Source organism: Phasianus colchicus, chromosome 2 (genome assembly GCF_987193195.1).
Source record: "Phasianus colchicus chromosome 2, bPhaCol1.hap1.1, whole genome shotgun sequence".
NCBI lineage: Eukaryota > Metazoa > Chordata > Aves > Galliformes > Phasianidae > Phasianus > Phasianus colchicus.
The window spans coordinates 100,814,344-100,840,830 of NC_143437.1; the positions used below are offsets into that span (position 1 = coordinate 100,814,344).

The 26,487-nt window shown below is 43.0% G+C and overlaps 2 protein-coding genes and 1 long non-coding RNA gene across 4 annotated transcripts; 1 reads left to right on the plus strand and 2 right to left on the minus strand.

The window, feature by feature from the left end:
- Positions 1 to 6,596: 6,596 nt before the first annotated feature.
- On the minus strand, positions 6,597 to 12,302 carry LOC116240688 (uncharacterized). Its single transcript, XR_004169369.2, has 3 exons — positions 12,010 to 12,302; positions 10,797 to 10,895; positions 6,597 to 9,319 (listed from the first exon to the last, which is right to left on the minus strand). It is a non-coding gene; the product is annotated as an uncharacterized LOC116240688 (long non-coding RNA).
- Positions 12,303 to 12,985: 683 nt separating this feature from the next.
- Positions 12,986 to 16,497, plus strand: LOC149919218 (uncharacterized). The gene is made up of 3 exons (XM_090136178.1): positions 12,986 to 13,045; positions 15,130 to 15,554; positions 15,649 to 16,497. The coding sequence occupies exons 1-3, from the start codon at positions 12,986 to 12,988 to the stop codon at positions 15,872 to 15,874; spliced, it is 711 nt and encodes a 236-aa protein (XP_089992304.1). The 3' UTR covers positions 15,875 to 16,497.
- Positions 16,498 to 16,913: 416 nt separating this feature from the next.
- OSR1 (odd-skipped related transcription factor 1) lies at positions 16,914 to 25,866 on the minus strand. 2 transcript variants are annotated; one of them, XM_090136415.1, is made up of 4 exons: positions 25,849 to 25,866; positions 24,841 to 24,889; positions 18,665 to 19,357; positions 16,914 to 18,126 (listed from the first exon to the last, which is right to left on the minus strand). In XM_090136415.1, exons 3-4 carry the CDS (start codon positions 19,309 to 19,311, stop codon positions 17,991 to 17,993), a joined length of 783 nt encoding a protein of 260 aa, XP_089992541.1. In that variant the 5' UTR covers positions 19,312 to 19,357; positions 24,841 to 24,889; positions 25,849 to 25,866; the 3' UTR covers positions 16,914 to 17,990. The 2 variants fall into 2 exon arrangements, with proteins under 2 accessions (XP_089992541.1, XP_031466940.1); XM_031611080.2 differs by lacking the exon at positions 25,849 to 25,866 and having other exon boundaries at positions 24,841 to 25,509.
- Between the last annotated feature and the right edge of the window lie 621 nt (positions 25,867 to 26,487).

A 26,487-nucleotide genomic window follows, 5' to 3' on the forward strand; every position in this document is an offset into this window, starting at 1 on the left:
ACAGTACTGTTATGGTGAACTTGCAGTGTCTCCCTCTGCCTGTGATCTGTGCATGTTCATGAAGAGTTTTTTCAGTTCTCAAATTCCTAAAGAAAATTCTGATTTGGCATAGCCTCAAGTTCTTTTAAACACAAACACTATCTCCCTTGCTTTGGCACTCTCCGTATTTTTTTCTGTCAGCCTTTTCCCATCCCTTCCTCCTTACTTGTTCTACCTTTCCTCTCTCACTCAATTCCTCAGTGAAGAAAGCTCACACTCTTTAAAAAAATCTTGTTTATACAGTGGTTATCTTAGTTCAGAGCAATGCTACTGGGCAACATTATAAATAAAACACTTTCTAGGACATGGTTAGGTAATCTCTATCTTGCGCTTTCTAAAATTTTCATGTGCTTCACTCTTTTGGAAAATTCTTTTGCTACATCCCATCTACTCCAATTTTGTATGTTAGTAATAATGATGCTGCTGAAGGCTTTGCCTCACTTTTACATTGGCTATAGGGAAACTTTAGAACTTCAGCCTGAAAGCTGAGATCTCTAGGAGACAGAAAGTGTTTTAGAACGACTGACACCTTTCTGCAGTAACTGGGTGCTCAGAAGAAACATGTTATCAATATCAGGAACATCAGGACAGACAGACGATGAGCTCCTGAATGATACTGGGAAAAGGCTGTGAAATGCACTGTTGAATATAGCTCTCGGATCTTTGAGAGTGTGGACATAAAGGAGATGAAAAAACTATGTAAACAGAATTTTCAACTTTGTACACAAAGGTCATGACAGAAGGAGGCAGTTTCAATCTTTCCCAATCTTTCTTATGTGTATATGGCCACGCATAATAGCCTTTCATTTAGTGAGGAAAAAAAAAAAAATACTGTAGTACTTACTCAAGAGAATCTCTGCCTGAGAAAAATAAGGCAGAGTGAGATTGCAGCTCTGCTGATTTCCATGGCAATTTTGCCACTGACCTCAACACTGCCAAGATTTTTCTCTTTGTTTAAGATGAATACAGAGGAAGGTTCTCTAAAGGTGACAAGTTTTTTTAACGGCAAAATAGAGTTTGCAGATAATAATTTCTCTTCTCACTTATTTTTCAGACCTGCATATCAGACTAGATTAAACTGCATTAAAAACAAATCTGCACATATGCATATTAATGTTGCTTTTCAACAGAGAATTTCCATATAGTAAATTCAAAATATATCTTTATTTTGCTCTTTGTTTGTTTGTTTGTTTTTCCCCCTTAGGGGCTACATCACCAATTCACAGTGGTTTCTTTCCAGTTTTCATCATTTCATCTACATTTGTGATCAATGACTTTCACAGGATAAACTGATAGATGCATTCATAGTGATTTATGTGGAAAGGGAACCATATTCATACTGAGCATATAATGAGGGCCATGGAACATCAGTTTATATTTTGCTAGCAGTCACAGTGGCTTTGGCAGTGGATTTGAGATGACCTTAGCATTCACATCTAAAACATATGCAATAACTAGCCTCAGTCTTCACCCTACCATTGATCTTTTAAAACAGTGAACATAAGATAAAGATCTGTTGTGGTTCTCTTCTCAGTTCTCCATAACATTTCATAAAAAGGTCAGTTTTAACATGTTTATATAAATTGATTCCCCTTCTGGGAATGCTGGGCTGTGATAAACAGTTCTTTCCAATTAGTTTGTTTTTTTAAAAATAGTTGGGGATTACTATTCCAGCTAAAAATATTTAAAATATAAGTATCTTCTAAGTCAAGAAAATGTTTTCTGTCAGTTACTGACAGATGAATTGCAAATGCCCACTCCTGTTCCCTTTAAAATAATTACTGCTGTGTGTATGCATGCAGATTTTTTCTTTTTGGCACTGCATGGCAACGTGAAGATCAAGCTGTGCAACATGATGCCCACTGCTATACGTCATTGTGACTATAAAGGAGCAATGACTGAGGCCAACAAGACTCTTTTGATTTGTAATCCCTGTGCATAAAGACATCTACAGGATCAGACTCTATGTCATAGTTGCTTTAGAAATCATTATGCTGGCTTATGGGTTTGTACATTTCTTTAGACGCCACTTGTCTTTTTAATTCTCATTAATAATCCATTTATTTGGTTTTGTTGTCAAGCCCTTTCCTAGAAGCAATTTGCTTGGTGAGCCAGGTCAGCTGGTGAATCAGTTGCCCAGTAAACCTCCTTCAGCAACAAGTAGCACTGGGTACATCAGAAGATGTAAAGAATGGAAAGAAATCATTACACTTCTAGTTTTTGGCCATTATTACTCATCTTGATGACCATAGATTTCTTCAGTATAGTTAACAGAATTAATTAAACAGGGAACAAATCCTGTGCACTGACCCCACTTTCCCATATCGCAGCTTTATGAGAGTGAGTGAAGCACTGCATGGCCTAGCTCTGCTGCTCACTTTGTGGTAGGTTAGATATGACAGCAAATGGAATCCCTCAGGCATGTCAATTTAATTTTAAGTTGTGTGTGTAATGCACATGTTGCCAATTACAGTGGTGTGTGATGTCTTTCTAGGAAGGAGGTCTCTCTCTCTCCCACACTGGGTGAACACACTGGGTGAACACACTAAGGATAAATTCTGCAAAAGTTATTAAATCTGGGCTCAGTCATGTCTTAAAAGCCTGAAGGAGGAGGGAACCATGTTTCAATTATTTCTTACTATATAGGAACAAGAGATTCCTCTCCTGCTTCTCAGCTATTCACTTAGCAGTAATGCATTCAGACTCAGGGCATGGAGCAAAGTTCCAGGTTTCGGACAGACTTCAGTAGTGATATAACACATCACATTCCACACAAGCTTCAGACTTCATTTGTTAAACCCCTTTGACCACAGTTCAGGAAACTGGGAAATCCCAAAACAGGCTTTCGAACAAGTATTCAGATGGACAGACTCGTGGTATCTAGCTCCTTGGTAGAGAAAAAAAACAAAAACAACAGAATAACTAGATAAGTAACATTAGAGTCCAAGTCTATATAAAAGCACTGTTGAATGCAGGACAGCAAATCTGCCTGGAAAGAAGGAGAAGGCTAAGTTCTTTCTAAGCCAGTTCTTCTAGCAATTAGGAGCAGTGAAAGGAACCTCTGCTTAATAGAGTGAGACAAAGACTCTTCCAGATATTCTCTTGTGAGTAATTTGTTCTTTGAGACAATGGCATACATTTCTTGCTCTATGTTTTATATTCTAAGAAGATGTACCCTGTTTTCCTGTACCCCATCAACTCTACTCCATGGTACTTCATCGACCTATTCCCACAGCCTTGCCATATCACTAGAGATGAGACTCAAAAAAAAGCTTCCAGTAGGCTTATTTTTTGCATGAGGCTATAAAAGTCAGGATGATTAACTTTCTGAGGTATACCATCCATTCAGATACCACAAACAGTTGAAACAATTGCATCCCTAACACGGCAATTTCGTTAATAGCATGTGAGTTAAGACACTGTTACAGTAGAAGTTTTGATAGTTTGTTTTAACCACATATTCATAAGTTCCAGTTGGCTTCACAGTAATAGAGCAATCCCTGGCCCTCTTCAAATGCTGGCTCAGATGTAGGTTCGGAATCATGTTCTCTAAAGACCTAATGCTCTATCAGCTACAAACAGTTCAGATGTAACCTTCAAACCATATATGTTGCTGTTCTGATCAATTCAAGACATTAATGCTAGACTTTCTGGAAACTCAAACCTATAGTCTGATATTTACAGTAGGGTAAAGCAATAAATTCACATATGCAAAATGCAACTCATATTCCAGCCAGCCCTCACAGACATTGTGGCTACAGAATACAAATAAAAATTAAAGTAGAATGTTTCTTATTTACATATAATATAGATGAGCATATGAATATATGAATATAATATATATATGTGTGTATATGAATAAATATAAAAGCTTGTAGTGAAAAAGTAGTGAAAATTCCATTGATATTAAAGTATCTTATCTCTTATTTTCAAGCTGCTTTTTGGAACAAAGTCCTGGATGTGGATATTGACTAAAAAAAATTCAGAAATATTCAGACTTGACTTTAAACCCTTCAGCATGATCATGATTGTTGCTTATAAGTGCGTAGCTATTTATTTGACCCTTGCAAGACATTCACTGATCTGTGTCTGGAAATAAAACAAAGTAAGATGTTGCTCTTCTAATTTGCTGACATGAGATGAGCAACCAAACACCACCTAACCAACATGTGAGTGCAGTAATCCAAGCTCCACCACTGCTGCAGACTCTTATTCTAAAAGCTATACCTCCTCCTGCCAAAAGACCCCTTTCTGTAAGTCCCCAGTTTCACAAGAATAAGGGCATGATGCAAATATGTTCAAGTCCAACTTGAATCTGATTCAGTTGGAATACGAGAAGAGAATAAACTGCCACCCACACAGTTTGAAAGCAGGAAATAAAATCCAATTGTTTCATTTATGTATATTTATTTCAAGTATCTGCATTGTCTGTCACCAGAAAATGGGTGTCTGTGCTACTCTGGGGAAAACAGTGCAGTTTATTTTGAATAGAAATATTCTTTTGAGTTTTTCATTAATTAATATCTTTTGACCAATATTTCCATCAATTTTGCTGGCACAAATATTCAGAGACATAGGATTTGAAGAAACACATATGTAAGTATTTGTGGAACCCTAAACTGCAAAAATATTCATTGGAACTATTACTCACACTAATCAGGAAAAAGGAATAGTGCCAGGCAGTCAGTCCAACCAGTGATAGTTTGAAAAGCAAATATTGGCTGTCTACAAACAATTTACGTAGCAAACACCATCTGGACAACATAAGCAGCTTAATACTTTCAAATAGCAGATACTGTTCATTAGTTTGACTAATTTAATTATGCTTAAAATAAATTCTGAATATACTTTTCAATTTCTCAGCTTTTGCCATCCTTTAGCTCCAGTCAGAAATAAACACTGAGCTAAAAAGTATGTGGCTTGATATGCTGCAGGTATAGAAACATCAATAGTAAAAGGAAACAGTGGACAGACTGAACAGAGTTGTGATTCATTTTCCTGTTAAACCTGGATCACAAGTGCTATTGATTTACACATCTCTTCAAGACACTACATGTAGAACACTATCTTCAGGTGGGCAAATATGTGACCATTATTACCATGAGCTGTTTCCACTATGAAGACATTTTTTTTTTAATCAAGAAAAACAAAAAAAAGCTTTGCAATTTGGAATATTATGAGATGGCCTATACTATAAAGTAGTAGAGAAGTCTTCAGTACAATCAGCTCCTCATACTACTTATTTTAAAGCAATTCCAATTTTGCAGCAAATTCTCCTCCAATAAATCATTCCTGACTTCCCTTCAATAGAATATGTGGAAGAGTTAAATCCTAAATTAATTTCTTCCACTACTTGGTCAGCATCTGGGGGGACTAATCCTTCCCAAGATTTAAAATATCATGAAACTATCCATTAGACAGCTGTAAAACCACTAAACTCTACCACCTCAACTAGGAGTTCCCTACACTTCACATAAATGCAGCCAGGGAGAATCATAGAATCATAGAATGGTTTGGGCTGGAAAGGACCCCAAGGATCATCAAGTTCCAACCCTCCTGCCACAAGTAGCGTTGCCAGCCACCAGATCAAGTACTAGATCAGATCGCCCAGGGCCCCATCCAAACTGGCCTTGAACACCTCCAGGGACAGAATATCCACAACTTTTCTGGGTAGTCTATTCCAGCACCTCACTATGGAGACACCTGTTCATATGTGCATATTCAGGAGAAATTCCTGCCATCATCAGTGCTGATTTCAAGAATGTCATGTATTAGCAACAGAACTGGGTAATTCCTGACAGCAGCAGTATAAAATAAATAAATAAAAAAAAATGACTCATGCATATAATTTTGAAAATGCCTCACTTAACTACCTTCCAGTGTGCAAGCATGTTGGCTTTTGAGACTACTACACAAGCTCATAAAGAGTGATATGGTCATTAGTGAAACTCATATTATATTTTAAGACCCCCAATAAGAATAAATAAAAAGTAAAGATTAAAAAAAAAAAAAAAAAAAAAAACAGAGAGAGAGAGAAAGAAAACAGAAAAAAAAAAAAAAAACTAAAATAATGAAATGAGCTTTAATTGAAGCATTGCTGCTTCAAAATTAATCAATATTGCAGAATTAAATTAATTTGATCATTTTTTAGAACCCTAGTTGGATTCTTAGACATAAGAAGAAAAACCATCCAGACTTTTTAATCAGAAGTATCAAGAGACAGGTTAAAATTCAGGATAAGTTGATTTAGATGTCCTTTTTATGCCTATAGGAAGAAATACAAGAGTATTTTTCATTGTGCTTAAATCTCCAAATGTAGTGAATAATTTCACCATAAATACACTTAGCTATATTTCTGCATATCCTTTTTTCATTTCTATTGTTTTCTGTTTCTATAAATATGCAAATTGTTTCTACATACACATTTCAACCTTAGAACTTTCTGCTAACCATTCACTTTTGATCTGTTTCGTAAGATACATCACCTGTGTTCCAAGAAGTTATTCTGCAATGAGCTTTTGGCCGTGAACCAGGAAAGCAGCCTTTTTTAGGACCAACTTAAGGCATTTATTGATATATTAAATCAAATGGTTTTAATTTCATGGTTTTGTTCTTTCACATCTAGATAACAAATAAAAGAGAAGGCAGGGCAGTGGGGGAAAAGTCTCCTCTGAAAATCCTCACTCATCACATATAAAAATAAATACTATTCATAATGAGCACTGCTATCTTTTGTGGTCGATTGAGATTTTCAATTACCAGTTCAAGCTAATAACGAATAAGCTTCCTTTCCTCAAACAAACCTTCCTCAAAACAAGGGACAGCATGGGAAGAAAACAGTATCTGTGATCTGTCAGAATTCTGTGGCTCTTTTCATTTTCAACAATCTTAATGGACAGTACAAGAGAGTATATCAGAACTGTAATGACAGTGAGGTACAAAGCTTTCCACATTTCAATTTAATCTCTGAATTTTATACTGGCATAAAATCCAAATGCAGGAACTCAAAAAACAGGTGGTATTACTTCTCATACCCCTATTTGACACCAGGGCTAATTAATCTTTTGCGATACTGCAGCTTTCTTTCTCTATAATTAGGTTTTCATTACAGCAGTTGTGTGTTGTTGACTCATAAGGCTGAATGTCTGAATTAGGATTAGAGTCCAATATTAGAGCTGCTGTGCCACAGCTACCTCAGCAGAGAGTGAATGATGCTGAATGCCCATAAGCTTTTATATTATTAAATCTGTGGCATTTATTTATTCATAACAAGACTGTGTTGCTGACCTAGTTTCCTCATTAAATTAAGGGAGGTTGGAGATCCTAAAAAGAAAATCCTAGAGAGCATTCACTTCTGTGCCTACTCAGTTAGATCACTAAGTCCTTTTATTTTCATTTCTTTTCTCCTGGCTGAATAACAGGATGAATTTGTTTTAGATTATTTTCCTATTAGCTAAAATTTCCCAGAGGTTCCTGGTATTTGCATTCAGCTATTTCGGTAGCAGATATAACGTTGTACTGAATACACCATCTACTGAAATGATGAAGTCGTAAGGAAATCAGACACATGTTCCTTACAGATGTTTGACCTAAGGCATACTGGAGTTGCCAAATCCACCTTTGGGTCACACTCTTCTCCATCTGGAGATCCACAAACATTGGGCCAAATGAAAGGAGTGATTTATAAACTAGGTAGCCCTACTCAAGTCAACTAGCAATCTTGAATTTAAGTGCCAAACTCAGTACTGTAAGTGCTAAGAACTTGCAGCCAACAGACTTCACTTGGGACTTTCTGGCACTCTATCCCTGAAAACTGGGACACCATTAGCCTGGTGCTTACATGGTAAATTTAGAGTTTGGCTTTGGAGTACTGACTCCTAAATCTGTATTCACACCTCCAGGTTTAGCCAATCATCTCTTGATCATTTGTCTTCCATATTCTCTTCAGTAGCAGGAACAGCTCACAGAAATACAGCAAAACTGCACACACAGCCAGAATGTCTGATAGGTTGCTTGGCCTTTGGGTTGCAGGCAAATAAGCTTTCATAGATAGTTTTTTTCACTTGTTCACTGCTCAGTCCCTTCTGATGCAACAATTTGTTCTCGTAGGACTGCCAGCAGTAACAAGAGCTTTGCCTTGATGAGCAACATTATATATGTTATATATGTTATGTATATATGTTCCTTTTCCTTCAGCAAGATCTTCAGCCAAAGGAACCTGCACACTGCATTCTTGAAGAACAAAATAGTATGTGCCATCCACCTGGGACTGAAAAATTTGTCTCATGAAGCTGACAGACAACCGTACAGTAGATGTTTCTCCTTGATGATCATACTCAGAAGTCACAACATTCCCAGTAAATATAAGATCTCGGTTTTTAAAAAAAAAAAAAAAAGAAATTCTTAAACTGTAATGTTCCAGAGAACAAAGGAGGAGACTCCAAGAGTCACAAAGACTTTGAGTAAAGAGTACCAACCACTGAGTCTCCCTTGCTGATTGTTTCATATAGATTACAAGTTTTTTTCAGAAAGTTAGTCTTATTTCTGTAATGTGATAATCAGGCCGATACCCATTAAATGGAATAGTTGTGTTCCAGGATGAAGTACTCCATCTGCTTTCTCCTCCCATTTTCTTCAGTTGATGTAGTTTATTTTATTATGCTTGATAAATTACACATTTGATTAGGCACACTGGAAAGTCAAGGAAGCTCTGAGCCTTTCGTTTAAACTCTTCCTTTGTGATGCAGGAGAACGGGAACTTGATGAAAACACTCTGTCACTGGATGTTCTTCCTTTCCCTTTTCAAAAACTCATTTTTCCTTTTTGCAGCACTTTGAAATAGGCTTATTAATCCGCTGAGGGAAATAAACAGCTGGAAGTAAACATTTCCCAACTGCTGGAGAAACACTAACTGTTTCCTAAGCTGCATCCAAGTGGCCACCAAATAAATGCACAAGGGAAAATCAGTTCTTGGACTGGATCTACGTCTGTGGTAATGAAGAAGTCCACAGTAGAGGGCTAGTTGAGTCATTCTTCTTTAGGGATCATCAAATATCCAGACTCTAAATTATTTGTTGGTTGCTAAGACCAGAAGCCAACAGTGTCCTGTACATGGCAGTCTTCAACACACAGTCTAAATCTGGTATATTGACAGTATCCAGCAACGCACTGGATGATCAATAGACAACCAGCAATGCTCTTGGTGGGTGGTGCAAGCCAGAGCTGTTTGTAAAGTGTTGAAGAAGATGTTTTCCAAGAGACTTGTGTTTTAAAGAAGAATCTGAAAAAGAACACACAATAGGCACCACAAAAATTAACCAGCAGTTCCAAGGAAGCCAATGAAAGTCATTCTCAGAAGTGTGTGGATTCCGTAGTTTATACCCACTCTGCCATAGATTATGTACTTTTTAAGAACGTTGATATAAGCCAAGAAACAGATCAGGAGAAGAACCTGTAAGCACAGACAATATATATATTGCAAATAATCATTTAAAAATTACCATTTGAAGGGGAAAATAAATAATTATTTTGGGTGCAATAAGGAACTTCTGTAAAGTTCAGACCAATAAATTCTAAAATAAAAATGCATCCAGTCCAATTAGCTGTCTATGCTCTGTTGAAACGAAACCCACTGCACATGAAAAAAATCCACCCTGAAGACCTCCTGATGGTGCAGCCAGCCACATTATGAACATATCCCAGTCATACCAGATCAGAGTCAGACTGGAAGATTCACCAGCATGAGGCTGCAGGTGGTCTCTGTACACAGATGAGACAACCAGCACAGAAGTCTATGAGATAGAGATGGCTGTGCTCTGACCTGAAGCACTGAAGTGGCCTCAGCAGCCTATGTAAGCTTGGAAATAAATGTGGATATGTGCTATTTGTGAGGGCTGAATGTGGAATTAATGAGAGGGGAAAGTGCCTGGAAGAGAATTTTACCGAGCAGAGGAAAAGTCTAATATCCCTACAAAGTTATGTGCCACTGGCATCCTGCTTAGCAGGGTGTCGTATGTTCCTTCCTCTGGGCATGTATCTGATCAGTCTTATATAAGGCTGTGGTGAGTAACAAAGGTCAACAGGTCAAGAAAATGCTGATCATTATGTATTGGGAAGTTTTCTCCTCTACCCTCTGAAACCATACCTGAGACTTTTCTGTAGCCAAGTGGAGGAAATAAGAAAGAAAAAATCAAGTTGGAATAGAGTCAATGGGTCCAATGTTGTGACAAATAAAACTGCAATTGCAGCAACATTTAGGTAAATTAAAGAGATGTTGAAGAGTCAGAAATACAAATTAAGAAATCAGATAGGCACAGTAGCAATTCTAGCAGCACTGAAGAAGCAAAAGGAGCATGGGAAGAAGTATTAACATATGGTGATAAAAAGGAATAGTCTTAGAAATAAGGATTGAAGAATGAAGAGACAAACTATATTTCAGAACTCTGGTACAAGCTGATGTATCCCTTGGAAAGAAGACAAAGTGCTAAAATAAAACATAAATTAAAGACAAAACGTGTCAGTGGGACTTGGGAATGTAGGTTCTGTGACTCCAATAAAACCAACAGTAGGCTCCATTCTCTTCTAACAGCTTCTGCTGTGAAACTAGAATAGCTCTACTTGATACAGCCAAGCCCAGCTGCTGAAAGATTTGAACAAGCTTATAAACTCAGTGTCATTATTTCACACATGTAATATTGAAAATCAAATGCTATTACCAGCACCAAAGAGTTAGCAAAGACAGAAAGCAAGTTACAAACCATGAAGATAAATATGACATTCATCCCTTCAGAAAAAGTTGAGGTGCCTCTTGGAACCACAACACACATCAGGACTAACAGTTCAAGCTGACAATTTCCCTGTGGGACAAAATAAGAACATACAGTCAATAGACCTTGTAAGTTGGGTAACTGATTACTAGTGACAAACTCTGTATATGGACAGTAATCATTGTCATTGATGAAATTGTTGCTTTGTTTTGTTTTTTAACAGCTACTTGGTTAGTAACAATAATGCTAGCAGAAATATTTTATAAATGTAGTGCAATACTAGACTCAAGTAAAACTACCAAAACAAAAAAATCCAGATATTTTTGCTAAACCTGATTTTCACTGATAAAATGAAGACATACTGCCAACTAATATTTACCGATTATTTCTTGCTTCTATAATCAATAGAACTGAATAAGTGTATATGTGTATATGTATGTATGTATGCATATTTACATACTTTCAAATTCTGATATAGTTCCTCAGAGTTTATCAAGAGTATCCCTGTATATACCTCTTAAACTAATTTCTCTGTACCTTTCAGTATTAACTCTTGATTCCCAAACAACCTCCCTCCCCCCCAAAAAAGGCATTAGAAAGTTGATGGAAAGAATGTACAAGAAAGAATACACTCAGACAAGTGTTCATATAGATCATTTGATATATCATTAAATATAGAAAGATCTATCTGGGAAATAGGATACAATCTCTTAGTTTAATGACAGTAACCATCACTGAAAGGTTTTATCAACAGAAGTAGAAAATTTATTTTCCCTTGGATCTTGTAAATCAAGAAGTAGATCTCTGCTAAAGACTGCTCTGGTGCAACCATGAACAACTTCTATTGTTCGTTCACAGAAGAGAAAAACCTAATGCCTCCCAATACACAAACCATGTTGTGAAAGACTGGATATTTTTAAATTATTGGCATGTGCATGCAGAAGATCAAGAGTATTCTGTTGCTCATGTAAGAATAAATCAGTGACCAATCATGCTGTCACCTTTGTCATCTTTCCAAGCTTTCCATTTGCCTGTGGTCGTCTCCCATTCGAAAATGCAATACCAGTGAAAATGCAATGCTAACAAAAATAGAATCAGATCTTGGTATGCACTAAGAGGTCTTAAACAGTGTACTTTGTCCAAGGGATAATGGATTTATATTTGAAAAGCACTCAAAGGTCACATACAGAAGAATGGATCTTACCTCATTTGAGTCATCTAAGGCTTAGGCAACAGCTCTAAGTAATTCTGCATTCCTCATACTGTCAACAGAGAGAGGGGCCCTCCCAAGGAAGATTCCCCAATTCTAAAACTATGGCTTTAGAGTTCCTCTCATCCACCTTGGTGGAGGAAGGGACATCCCCTTTGGTAATTTCCCATGTTCTCATCAAGCGTAGCTGACAGTGGAAATATATAGTACCAGAGAGATGTCTAAGGGGGGATGTGAACTGAAAGAGGCACAACTGTATGACTATGACATGAATTCTAGAATAACTATGCCTAATAAAGGGTAGAACCAAACAACACCATCACAGCACCGTGCTGAAGCTTGCAAGCTTTGTGCTAATATTTCCACAGAGTGCTGCCCTGTGTCCTGTAAACACATCTGCTGGGTATCCATGGCACATTGCTGCATGGAGCAGTATGAACAAACTCAAAATTCTGTTGAAAGCTGCCAGTATTTTGGGGTGGCTGAGACAGTTTTTTTTTTATGTTCAACTGGATGCCGAGTGCGTTTCAGATGATGGTCTTAAAGGGAATGATATTAAACTGAGACAGGGGAGGTTTAGGATATTAGGAGGAAGTTTTTTCACACAAAACGTGGTGACACACTGGAACAGGTTGCCCAAGGAGGTTGTGGATGAACAACCATCCCTGGAGGCATTCAAGGCCAGGCTGGATGTGGCTCTGGACAGCCTGGTCTGGTAGTTAATGACCCTGCACATAGCAGGGGGGTTGAATCTAGATGATCATTGTCCTTTTCAACGTGGGCCATTCTATGATTCTATGATCCTTAAGTTTCAGTAAGATAAATCCGACTGTGCAAAAGAGGTCAACAACTTACCTTGTATCTCCACATCAGGAGTGATACTTAGCAAGACAAGGAACACTTCCTCACTGCTGCATATCTCTGGGCAGCTAAATACGCAAGTGGCCAAACTCACTCATTGTAAAACCCAATGGACTTCATTCAAAAAGCTCCTATAAAGATGACTGATGTCATTGGTGTCCCACTGGGGGTGATTTTGGCCCATGCCATTCCTCCTGTTTAATCATTGGATAGGAATGTAGGGAAGAAATGTGTGCTGGGCTGTAGGACTGCATCGCTCAACAAATCTGCCAGGACTGAAAAGGAGTTACACATGAATATAAACTTGTCTTGCACGCTCTATTACCTCTCCCATATCAGCCACTACTTTTCGCTGCCCAGGTATGAATTGCCATAGCTCCTTCTGCTTCAGTAGGATTGAGAAAGAGTTTATTCAAGAACGTGTCAGGCCCTGTGGGAGCAAAGAGAGCAACATTATCCCCATTTTGCAGATGACAAAACCAAAAAAACAGGGAGCTGATGTGATTTGCTTCATCTCACAGGTGGTGACAGAGGTAGAAGAGGTATTGAAACTCAAGCACTTTCAGCTCCTGGCCACTTAGGCCTCATATTCCTGTGATATATCTTTGTAATTTCCCTCTCCCCATCTTCCTTCTCCCCTGCCACAACCCCATCAGCATTTTCTGTTGCCACACAACTGGGAAGCTGGGATTAATCCATCCCCAGAGAAATGGGATTAATATACAACTCATGTGGAACCTTTAAAAACCCAATGATTTGTGGTTCCCTTCTCAGACACATATGTATTCCACAGCTGAAAAGACAGTGTTCAGTGTTCCAGTACACTTTCTGAAAGAGGCTTTTGCTCTCTTCCATGAATGTACACTGTGAAGACCCCATTTGACATAGTTTCTTCCTGAATCCAAAAGAAAACCAGGCTGAGCAGGCTGTGTAGAATCAGGCCCTTGCAAAGAACAGTTTATGGGCAGAAAAAGAATGACTGGAATGCAAAGAAAAAAAAAAAAGGGGGGGGGGGGGATGAAAGAGAGAGATGTGCCAAGACATCTTTACATTTTCTCCTGTAACTGGTAATGGTTAAAAAAAAGAAGGCAGAAAATGGGGTTTCCCTTATAAATCTTGCAGCATGCCTGGTTTTCACTCTTGCAAACTCCCATTCAGTGATACTTTTAGGATGAAAATGCAAAATTCAAAGCAACTGTGGAAACAGAATCAACTCTCAGTTGGCAGACAGAATCCTAAGTAAATTTTATTCACTGCATAATTGTCAAATTAAAATACATGCAAAGAGAAAAGAAAAGGGGAGATAATTAAACATTTAAATTATTCGTGATCCTGATTCTAAAGGCACATCTCCATATATTTCTCTTCATTTATTCTGGGGTTAGTAGGAGTTATCTCTTCTGGCTGTCATGAATCACCGCACTGATATTGCCTAGCAAAACACAAAACACTGGAAAAAATAGGCAAGCTATTCACCAGTGCAACTGAGAATGTGACCAGAGTGATAGCCTTTGTTTGCAGCAGTAGAAAGTGGCCTTCTGGGAAGAGGAAATGGACACACATCTACATTTAGTATAAATGATATTAAGAGGCTGTGTGTGCATCCTGTGCTTGGTATGCTTATACAGTTTTAATACATCTGTATTTCTGATTATGACAATTCTGGTGTGCTGTTTTCTTTTTTTCTTTTTTTTATCTTTTTTTTTTTTTTTTTTTTTTTTTTTTTTTTTTTCCTTTATTGCACATAAAAATACATGTCCAGGGAAATTCTTGGCAAGCGCATCAGCAGGCTTCAGCTATACAAATGAAATGCTTCTCATGCCCAGCTGGGAGGAGTGGCTTATCCACCTCACGACCCCGCGGTTATAATGGTTCCCAGGGCTGCCGCGGTTTCTTACCTCTCCACGGGTGTTTCGTTATCCTGGTGTTAAAGAGATGATGGTGTGACCGTGGGAAAGCCTCAGCGAAGTGACCCTCCCTGCGTTCCCTCCTCCCTCCCTTCGGATCCGACTCGGAGGGCCGCCTCGTAGTCACGATCCTTAAAATACTGACTCCGAGCGACAGAGCCCTTCACTTTCCCATATCGCTGCCGGACCCCGCGTGCGTGCCGCTGCCTTTGCTTGCTGCATAAATGACGCGAGGAGATTGCAGGGGGAGGGGGGGAAGGGGGGGCTCAGCGGGGACTTTCTCTCTGAATCTCCCTTTAGAAGAAAGGCGAACGGCGGGGGTTGGGGTGAGCTGCCTCTCCCTTAGGCTGGCAGTCAGTGCCGTGGCAATGCCCGGAGCTGCGCACCCTTCCTCGGACAGGCGCTGAGCGTCGCGCATCCGAGCCGGCAGCGCCGTTCGCCGGCGGCAGAAGGAGTCCGCCCGGAGAGCTGGCGGGCGCGAGTGCCTTTATCCAAGGGGAGCCCCGCAGGCACCCGCTGGCGCGGGGGAGAGGCGACCGCTCCCGCTGTGCTTTGCGCAAACCCTTCGGGGATCGAATACATTGCGAATTGCACGCTCCCCCACCCTCCCTCCGATACACGAGAGAACGCGGCCCGACCCGGTTCGGCAAGGCTCGAATGGTTTTCTGCTCAGGATTCCCCCGGTGAGCGCCGCGCACATCAACGCGCTCGACTCACGGTGGCTGCTATTCGTTGTCGAAGCGCAGAGGGCCGATTCCCGGCTTCCTACAGGTTTTGGGTGATCCCCCCTTCACACACTCCTTGTTTATTCCGAACAGTTGGTTCTCAGATGACTTTTAAGACAAAACCAAAAGCCTTTACGCAGATTGGAAGGCGGACGGCGGTGGGAAGAGAAGCAAAAGCGGGCTGGCTTCCGACTCGGGTTCCCACAGCCTCCAGAACTTCATGTGCCATCTCGGCACCCTGCACTTCGCAAGGGCCTTCCTATGCCGAAGGTGGACTCTGCAACCCGTCTTACAAGCGCATCTAAATTAGCTACGATGTCGAGTCGGTGCCCAATTAAAATAATACCAGTAATAATGATAAAATAAAAAGCGGGGAGAGAAGTTTCTTTTCCCTCTCCCCTCCTTACGTTTAGAGAATTAGAACCACAACTTTTCTCCTGTCGCTGATAGGATTCCTTGACCAAATAAAGAAATATCTTCTTAAAGCGGAGAGGGGAAGGGGGAAAGAAACAGCTTTGGATGGGGCGGATAGCAGGGTCGGGCACCCGAGCTTCGGAAACGCGAGAAGAGGTCCGCTGTTATTTCGGACGTGTCACCGTGCTCATGTGCAAGACGCTTCTCTTATCTCGGGGCTCTGCCTTGTGACGAGAGTGGAGGGCTTGGGCTTTGCCTAGCAGACGAGAGAGAACGACCAGAGGCGCTTCAAAGGCTCAGAGGATGCCCCCGCTCTGCGCCCTCTCCCCCGTCTCGATCCAAAGCGGTTTCGCTGTGGAATAAACATCTCTGATCTAAGACAGCTGCCGGGAATCTAAGGCCGCCCCCAAGAAGGGTGAAGATGCGATTGAAAAACACCCCAATTCCCGACAAGTGAAGGGAAGTGGGTGTGAAGGCCGCTCTGCCCGCTGCACCTCCGGGCTGTGTAAGCGGTAACAGTTCGCCCATTATTCATCTGATTTGTGTCATAACACCTCTGACACCCCATCTTATCAGCTAATACCTAAGATTCAGTTACCCAAGACGATTTTTTTTTTTTTTTCCACACCAGCAGCAAAATGATTTGACACCCTACGGATCTGTTTATTTTTGTGAGCCTTTACAAAAAAAAATTAAAAAAAAATAAAAAAAAAAAAAAAAGGGGGGTGGGGGAGTAGAAAAAAAGGAGAGGGAAAACGTCTGGGTAAAGCTCCAGAGCTTCCGAGTAGAAGTAAGCACTGAGGAAATACTGAGATCACTTGGGGGAAAAAAAAAAAAGTTCTGAATATTGACAGAGGCAGTTTGATGGGGAAGAGACTCGAAACCAAATGAACACATAGGTAGTCCGTGCAGGCTTGCCTGTAAAATAACAATTTATTTTAATACTTAAAAAAAAAAAAAAAAAAAAAAAAAAAAAAAAAAAAACCACACACAATCCAGTGATAAATGTCAATTACCAATAATCAGCATAAAGTGCCAAACAGCCATACAACTTTTTTTTTTTTTTTTTTTTTTTTCCTTTTAATAAACAAAACTTACTGGAATGTCTCTTAATTTGAATACACTGTTCAGAAAGCCAGCATTTAGAAAAATACGCTCTCAGGTTGAGATTTGTTCCTTCTCATCAGGACGCACGAAGTACCACGCAGACCACGTTGTGCACACAGCTTGATGCATCGCCATCTTTCTTTCCTTTGCTTTTATTCTTCATTTTTAAATAAGTCCACAATTGACAAACCTCCTCACAGCATGCTTAGACCACAAGGCAAAAAGAAAGATCTCCATGTCCCAAGGACACTGATTTGTCCCGACACCGGGGACCCTCAGGTTTAAGTCCTGGATTCGTTTTCCAGCACGTTATAGGACTCCTCACTTGAGAGATTTAAGGTCATTTCCAAACGTTATTTTTCTTCTTTCAAGAAGACAATGTAGCAAATAAGATCAGTGAGTTGCCCTTCTCCTTGTCCTGCTGGTGCTATGATGAGAAACTGACATTGCAGTTCTTAACCATCTTCTGGAATTCTCTGTATTTCCTGAAGTGTAAAAATAATAAGCTTTATACAGTCAAAAAAAAAAAAAAAAAAAAAAAAGTATAAAATAAGAGTTTGTTCTTTTTTTTTTTTTTTTAAGTAATACTTTTGGAAGCTACGAGTTGGGAGGGGTGAGGGGGGATCTGCTGGGATTTTTTTGTGGGGGGTTTTTTGGTGGGTTTTTGTTTGGTTTTGAAGGAGATTTCTGTCCGACACGTGAGCACCACCTTTTGGCATAAAGTTTATCTAAGCCACACATCTAGCACTTTCTGTGTCATTCATGCATGTTTTCAATGCCAAGTAATCTTTTCATCCACGATTTAAGAAGTGAGCTTCTTGGGGAGATTTTGCTCTTTCTAAAGTACAAACAAACAAACAAAAAAATGCAAAGTTCTGTGCTCCCATCCTGACAGTTTTGTTTCTGTTCTGGTTTTGGTGTAAAATCTGAAGGGCAGGAAAAGTTCATGGAAGTCGGAGCTTCAGCACTTAAGTTTGGCAGGTTTCAGTTCCTTTACTTGCGTGTGCAGTGTCTTGTGGACAGCTAGTGTTCTGGACTGGCAAAATCCTTTCCCACATTCTTGACACTTAAAAGGCTTTTCTTTAGAATGGATATATCTAGGAAGAGAAAAACAATCGAGATGTCAGAAACAACTGGCCTGAACTCAGCACTGATAGAAAACACTCCAGAGATTTTTACAGCTACCACTAAGACCAAGAGTGCCAGAATGTAACACTCTGGCAATCAGCTTTATGCATGTGGGCAATAAGAGAGGGGTGCGAGAGGCATACAAGGGTCTTCTGAAGGGATAAAACATTTCTGACTAACTTCAGGATCACCAGGCTGCCTGTCTTCATGACACATAGTGATCACAAAGGTAAAGGCTACGGGGATGCAAGCAGAAAATGAAAATATCTGTGGAAGCTGAGGAGATTGTACAGGTCATCTTTGTAGGGTGGATAGGTTCAATAGGCTTCTCTTACAAGTGAGTGATCTGAGCTTCCCTACCAGCACTGGATAAAGAACTGAGGAGGAGCAGTGCTGCCCAGCTGGGGACATGGCATTTCTTACAGGTGTGACTGCTTTGTGACTGTAGGCAGGTTACTGGGAAAGCACAGATACACAAGGAAAAACAGACAGGAGAAGAACTGTTACCTGTGGTCTCTCAGGTGATCTTGTCTTCTGAAGGCCTTATGGCATATGTCGCATGTGTAGGGCCGTTCATCGGTGTGGGTTCTTTCATGGATCAAAAGATTGTACGACTTGGTGAAGTGCCTGCCACAGAATTTACACACAAATTCCTTCTTGGTTTTGGATGGTAACCTTCCCCGGGTGGGTTTCTTCTCCGGAGAGAGTTTAGTTACCTCAAGCAAAGACCCCAGCCCTGGCGGGGAGCCCTGGCTGTCCACTTGTCCCAGTTTAGAGTGGTCCTCTTGTGTGGCAGCCACTGCTAGGTTGGCAAAATCAAAGCGGGGTTTGGCTTTGAGGGTCATGTTAGCAGCCTCTTGCTTGGGCTGGATGACATGTGGGAAGAGTGGGAAGGTGGGCAGCTGGAACCTTGCATCCACCAGGCTCGACACGCTGGGCACTTTGGAGAAGGAGGAACGGGGCAGATGCATGGCTGGGTAGCCCAAAGTCCACTGGTGCAGGTGCACGGCGTGCAGGGCGCTGAAGCCATAGAGGTTGGAGAGGTGGTCAGAAGGCACAGCAGGCAGCCCATTGAATGCTTGCAAGAAGGAGTAGTTGGTAAGCTGGAGGGAAGGATGGATAGGCACTGGGGCCGGCAGAGTCTTACTTCCCATGGTGGCCACTTAGGAGGAGGATCTTGGGAACAGGGGAGGAAAAGATCTGGGGAAAAAAAAAAAAAAAAAAAAAAAAAAAAAAAAGATGGTGGGGAGAAGAAAGAGAGATGCATTTATACAAAGTTAATAGCAAAAAGAATTTCTCACTTCTCTTATATTAATGCCCCTCTACAAAGCCGCAGGAGGAGATTGTCTTGGACTTGGAGAAGTCTGATCATCTCTTGACTGCAAATGTAACCGCATGGATCTCCAGAATCTCCTTCTCCCCATCCCTCACACAGCTACTTCATGCTCCATCCACAGTCATTTCCCTCCCCCCCCCCCAACAACAACATCCATGTGCCAAGAGTGCCCTGATGGCCTCCACACAGGGACAGTGAGGAGATACCTATCAGCTCACAAAGCTGGAGGTTTTTTCGTGTAATTAAAAATCCCTTCCTGAGCATCTCAGCCTTTCTAAAATGATGGGATACTGCTCATTCAGCCTGCCCTCCAGAATTGCCTTCAGCCCTCACTGCTGGGGAGATGTGGGATGGAGTTGCAGAGAGTTCGCTGCTCCAGGTCGCTCACCTCTTCATGGTCTGCCCTCAGCCCTCTGAATCAGGGCTTGCTGTGCACTCAGAACTGCTCATACTCCCTCATTCAAACAGAAAATGCCTTTAAAGTTTGAGGGTTTTTTTGTTTTGTTTTTTGTTGTTGTTGTTGTTTTTTTATTTTTATTTTTTAACGCAACAACAGCAAGAAAGAAAACCAACTCCCTCTATATACCACAAAAAGAAATGGGAAAAGGCTGCATCTGGGCGACAAAACTTCAGTGCCATTTGCTCTCTCTACGGGGAAGTGCCTGGCTTCCAGCCCACATCCCAGTCTAGGCAATTGCTTAATTAAAGCCCTTCACAAGGGAAAAAGGCAAGGGCTGGAGGGACCCTTCCCACGCAGACATCCAGCCCACCAGCTGCAGGGCCACAGTCCTTCTCCAGACTGAGTGCCACCACTTTGCTCTCCGTTTCAGGGTGCTGCCAAGACCCCAGCCTCTCCTCCAGGCCAGATCTCTTCTCATTCCACCCTACAATATGGAGGGGAAAATGCTAACAAACAGCAATATGGAGGCATATCTGGCCCTGCCTGCAAACTCAGCCCTCAGCACTGCCAACTGTTTGACAGGAGATGCCTCCAGAGTGGCATCCCCAGTGGGGATAGAGCTTCTCCTCTTTGTGTTATGAGAGAGCACACAACTTTTGGAGGCATTGTAGCCCTGCACCCCAAGGAGGTGTTCCACAGCTCATAGGTTGTTCTCACTCCACCCATTAATCTCTGGGATTTTCTCTCAGTGGGAATTGTTTCCCTTGAGATCCCCATGGAGGGTACCCCAAAGATCACCATAGGATCCACATAGAGTCCTGTAAGATGCCTTTAAGGTGTTCCTGAGTCCCTTTAGGATTCCCACAAGATTCAAACAGGGTCCCAACAGGACCCTATGGCATTCCCATGTGAATAGTGAAGCTCTGGGGAGAAAAGGAAGCATCAAAGTGCTGCAGAACATTAATTGCCTTCCTAGTCTAGAGAGACAAGGGAACAGGAGGCACGCTGGTGGCCAAAGGGGTCTAAGGACCAGGGAAACAGATCTGATTTATATGTGGGCAGTTGCCTGGAGCGAGATGCTGTGGATGGGAGGGTGTGAGAGTGAGAAGCTTACTCTGAGCAGCTCTCTATGCCAGGTCCACCTTTCACACCACTCTACATAAATCAGCAGCAGGAAGAGAGAGCCAAACCGTAGAGGAATTCCATCGCAATGACCCAGAATAAGAGAGGGTGAGATTTTGCTTTTTAGCTTCCCCCCCCACACACACACACCCCTAAATTGCAGGATTCATTTGCAGGATTCATTTTGCATAGTGGCTGATTGCAGAACCAACACGTTGAATCCTCCTCCCTCTCCTCTTTGTTTTATTTATTTATTTCTTTAACTATTTAGGGCTGGCAAACCAACAGGACCGCTGTATTCTTCGACTGGGGAAGTGCTTTTCTTGTTCTTAGCGCTGCCTTCACGCTAAAGCATGTCCTCTCCCCAGCACAAATGCCTCCAGCGATGACCCCGAGAACAAAACAAACGGAAAACCCTCTGGTCCCGGTACCTGCAGTGTCTGTTTCTATTTCATCACAACGGCTCTGCGTCTATTTTCCCGGCTGGGTACTCCCAGATCCCTCAAGCATGCAACATGCAATTGCAAACGGAGTGAGTTTCTGGGCTTACTCAACTGCCTTACTTTGGATTCACAGAAAACATTTAATTTGGAATAAGCAAGCAGTAATCTGCTAGGTGGATTTGTACTGGTTGTTGCCGACAAAATTAATAATAACAATAATAAATCTGGTTCGATTTTCCCAACGAAGAAGGGGGCAGAAGCCAAGAAGAAACACAGCGCAGTGACAATGCCATCCATTGCCCTCGCGGTTGTTTTTTATTCTCTGGAACAGTTCTGTTTCAGGAAAATAGAAGAGTAAAAAAGAAGAAATAGGGAAAAAATTAAATAAGAAAAAAAAAAAAAAAGAGAGAGAGAGAGATACAGGGAAAGGGAGACGAGGTAGAAGAACCAAACGGGAGGTGGGAGCAGAGCGTTCACGTTACTACGAGTTTCTTGGCCCTTTTCCAGCAATGTAAGCTACACTTCTGCTCTGTTGCGACCGGGGACGGACAGAAGCACAGACGGAGCGCGGAGCATTTCATAGTGAGGTCCCTTTTTTTGGGACATCAAAGCGCGTCCCAGCGCGGTGACTGCGCTCTCCCTCACACAGATCACCGTTTCTTTGATTTCACTGTCACCTCCACCTTTCCTTCTGTTCCGTGTAAACAGATCTTATCAGGCCTCTATTATTATTATTATTATTATTTCCTTAAGAAGACCCCACGAGCGCTTTGCTTCAATTCCCCCAGCCGTAATAAAACAGTGCGAGGGTTTTGTTTTCTTTTTTAATTCTAACACAGAGTCACTCGGTGAAGTAATTGAGACCAAACCACCGTGTTCTGCCTGAAACAAAACCCACTCGTGCCAAGATAAATTTACCCTGCACAAATAGGATCATAAACTTGAAAGCCTACATCTGCCTCCAGCTTTCTTACCCTTTGTCCTGTTTGAAGATACCGTAATGCTGTTGTCCAGTTGCCATTGTTTTAAGACCGTTGTAAAGCTTCCAAACTAAATTCTACCTCTCCTATGCGAAAATAACAATAATAACAATAATAATAAATAAAAAGGAAAGTAAGGAAAAGCAAAAGGAAAAACGGAGCCGGTAACACAGCGAGAAGCGAAATTAAATGGATTTTGAAGTAACCCCGTGGCCAGGCGATATTTTTTCCTTTCTACCTTGAATTATCAATTTCCGATGTGCCCTTTGAAAGGGATATTTGTTATATTAAATACCTGACCATAAATAATGAGCTTTGCTAATTAGTTCCACATGGGAGAGCGGCGGAGGTAAATTGCCCTGAGAACGTTGCTTATTTTTACAAACATGATAAAGTAGCGGGCATAAAACGCTGCATTCTTGGGATAGCCACAAACGGGAGCGATCAGGTTCATCTGTCAGGAAAAGTCGCCGCTTTGCCGATCCCTTTCAGGTCCGGCATTCAGGTCCTTTCGGCTCTATCGCGCCTCTTGTGCGGCGTTTTGCCACCGGGTCTCCGCTGCTTCGTCCCTCTGCGGGACGAAGCTTTTCCTTCCTATCAGTTTAAGCGAGAAAATGGAGCTTACAACTGTATCTGTATTTTGGAAGCTCACTGGAAATGGAATAAAACGGCCCTTTGGCTCCGCGTTGCCCGAACTTTGGGCTCCGGGGGGATAAAGCGCATTGTTCAGCGCAGATTGATTCAAAGTATTAATGAAGTGTGCAGAATCTATTAAAGCGGGTTTATTCGCGGCTAATTGAGCGTGAAAGAGTTAATTGCTAACATTAATGAGCACTGGAAGGGCTCAGTCAGCATGTGCCTTGGATATCTCCGCTCGATCCTTATAAAATCATCATTCACATTTTATCACGAAATCGGTGTTGACAAGTTTCGCCAGACCACCACCGCGAACGCTGATGAATGCGGTGGATTTCAGCCTCGCGATAATAATACGAAGCGGGGTTCGACCGCGGTTCCCCGGGGGCAGCTTTCCAATTCCCCTCCTCCCCCCAAAGTGACACAAACTCTCCATCCTTTGGGCCGCGGGCGGAGCGCAGCCCCACGCGGGCGGTGGGCGCGGGGGGGTCCGTGGGGCGGCCCCGCTCTGCGCTCCCTGCAGAAATGTTTAGGTTGCTTTGGGAGTTAAAACACCCCTCCACACACACACACACACACACGCACGCACGCACATATCCCGCGTGTCTAAAAGCCCCCATACAAGAGTAAGTCGGGATTTCTCCCCCGAGAGAAACGCCCTTTCTCTCTCCCGGCTACAATCGGCGTTTCTGCCCTCTGTCCCCCTCCGCTTCCGAGGGTCGGGGGTTAAACCCTTCGGGGTGACACCGTCGGGGCACAGCCCTGGGACCGGCCGAGCGCGGTTCAGCCCTCCCCGGTCGCTCCGGTGCACAACGCGCTGCGGCCGCTCCTCTCCCGAGCGCAGCGCTGCTTTGGGGACGGCACTTTGATTTCTTTTCTAAGCGGATTTCGGACGTGCTAAGCCTGTGACCACTGTGCACCTGTCTGGGACACGGCTCTCACCCCCCGCCCTGCTTATGTTACCCCCGGAGGTTTCTGCTGAGCTGCAATACGCCCGATTTTTTGTAGTTCCCTTCCCCAAAAGCCAGAAATAACAACCATGTCCTAATCCTCGGCTTTGCACGGACACTTCATAGGCTCGGCCTCGAGGGGAGCCCAGTTTCTCCCTACACTGAACTTGTTTTGGTCCGTTCAGACAGTTATAAACATCGGATTCATTTCTGTTATGGCCTTGGGAAGAAACAGAGAACGGTTCTCAGAGCCTGGAACTCGAAAAGTTGAGCAGAAAAGAAAGAGAAAATGAAAAAGAAAGAAAGAAAGAAAGAGAAAAAGAAAGGAAGAAAGGAAGAAAGAGAAAAAAAAAGAAAGAAAGAAAAGGACAGACGAGAGAGCAGAGAAGCCGAGCGTTTAAGCCCGCAAAGGACCGTCAGATCTCTGGGTTGCTCTCGTTGTATCACTTTTAGCTCGGATTAAAAACATAGCTCTCCACGAGGGGGGATAAACGGCCCCGAGAGGGGAACGTAAACCTTTAAATAACATCAAAACGTCGAGCCCCGTGTGCGGGCTGCCCCAGCTCTCCGCCCGCCCCGGGGAGAGCGTCCTCCTCACGTGAGTGAGCCGCAATGTCCCCCACTGCTGCTGCACCATCCGGAGAGGATGGGGGTGGGGGGGGTGGGGGGGGGTGGGGGGGGAGGGTGAGGAGGGAGGGAAAGAAAGAAAGAAAGAAAGGAGAGGGGGAGAGAAAAGGTGTTTGGATTGATGAACGCGACCCCGAGGCTTGGCTAAAAACAAAATAACAAACGAAATGAGTTGCTCTTTTTATTTACCTAATCCCGATCTGTGCTCCACCGCTGGCAGCAGTTAAAAGATCCCGGGCTAAATCGGAGTTGGTGAAATAAAATAATAACGAGGAAAAAGAAAAAAAAGAAAAAAAAAAAAAAAGGAAAAAAAAAAAGAAAAAAAGTAGAAGGAAAAAAAAAGTATTAAAAAAAAAAAGCGGGGCCGTGGGTCAGTGCCTCCACCGGCCTCGGGGGCACAGCTCCGTCCCCACACCCACCCCACCGCTCTCCACGGGCCGGGCCAGGTGTCCAGGTGCTGCGGCTGCCGGAGGTGTTCTCCCTCCCGGCGCCGTGAGCGTATGCCGCGGTACGAACGCGCCCGGGAGTAGCCGAGCTCAGACTGAACAGATCCCTTCCCTGCAGCCTCCTCCTTATTTCAACCCCCCCTCCCTCCCCGTTCCCCCTTTCCAACCTCCCACCAGATTTCGGGCATGCGCAAGCGGGGAGAAAGTTGCTGGCTGGGAAGGAACAACTTCTCGAGCCGCTTCTTCTGCAAGCAGCAGCCCGGGGCTCGCAGCCCACAAACGTGTGATCCCGTCCCCTCTTCCCGCCCCTCTCCTCTCCTCGGAGCGTCTCCCCGGGCTCCCCTCCGCTCGGCCGCCCCCGGAGGAGCGCTATTCCCGCGGGGCTGCGCGCAGCATTGCGCGTTGTAAAAGGGATGGGGATGGAGGAAGACAGATCCCCTCCCTGCGGGGCGCTGCGCGGCCGCAACTCCGCGTCTCCCCGCGGGTCTGGGCTCTCCGAGGACCAGAAAACATAAAAAGAAACAGCCCCCCTCCCTTAAAATAATAATAACAAAGCGACGAGGATGGATGGAGAGAGGGATCCGCTTCCTCTAAGAGAATTCAAGGGGTCGCAGAGTCGTTCTTCTGTGCACCCTGGAGGCGCCTACCTGTGAGGTGCCCACCCCGCTGCCTCCCTCCCCAGCACCCCTCCCTGTCCCCACTTTTCTCCCGGCTCCCCCTCAAATCACTGCCTTCTCCCATCTCTCCTCACCCGGCCCGGCCCGGTCCGTCTCTCCCCGCACCCGGAGCGCGTTCAGCGCCGTGCTGAGTCCCGCGGAGCCCCCGCGGCTCCGGGAGCTACAAAGAAGCGGGGAGGGGACTGCCAGGAAAAAGCGGGCAAAGCAAAACAACCCTCGAAAGAAGAAAAAAAAAAAGTTAAACTTGCTTTACGATTAAATCCCGAGGCCGTAATCTCCTTGCTTATTTGTTTTTCTATTCATCCATCCATCCACACTCCTTTAGATCCGTGAAGGGTGGAAAAAAAAAAAAAAAAAAAAAAATCGCTCGGGTGTTTTACATCGTCCCGAGGAACCGTGTAACATAATACGGTCGCGAAGACAGATCCGTCGGGATAACGCGGTGCCACGCTCAGGGACACGCGTGTGGGCTTTTATTATTCATGTCACTGGTGGTTTGTACCCAGCTGCGAAGGAAAAGGCAAACAAACAATTATACGTAGATATATATATATATACATCTAAAGCAATAAGAAAGTAACTGTCCGTCGTGTTATCACCTCGGAGGATGAACGCTCACAAACACGATGGGGCTGCGGGCTCAGAGAGCCCCAGCGCCGCGTTTCATCTCCCAGCAGCCCCGTTTTGGGGACGGGTCCGGAGTCCGGCACTGC

What these genes read in the sequence shown, in the direction of transcription:
- LOC149919218 (XM_090136178.1), top strand. Translation starts at nt 12,986, where the DNA reads ATGGACTTCATTCAAAAAGCTCCTATAAAGATGACTGATGTCATTGGT. An exon ending in TCATTGGTGTCCCACTGGGG is followed by an intron (nt 13,046 to 15,129) that starts GTGATTTTGGCC and finishes CCTCTCCCTTAG; the next exon opens with GCTGGCAGTCAGTGCCGTGG. An exon ending in CGATTCCCGGCTTCCTACAG is followed by an intron (nt 15,555 to 15,648) that starts GTTTTGGGTGAT and finishes GCCTTTACGCAG; the next exon opens with ATTGGAAGGCGGACGGCGGT.
- OSR1 (XM_090136415.1), bottom strand. Translation starts at nt 19,311, where the DNA reads ATGGGAAGTAAGACTCTGCCGGCCCCAGTGCCTATCCATCCTTCCCTC. An exon ending in GATCACCTGAGAGACCACAG is followed by an intron (nt 18,127 to 18,664) that starts GTAACAGTTCTT and finishes TTCTCTTCCTAG; the next exon opens with ATATATCCATTCTAAAGAAA.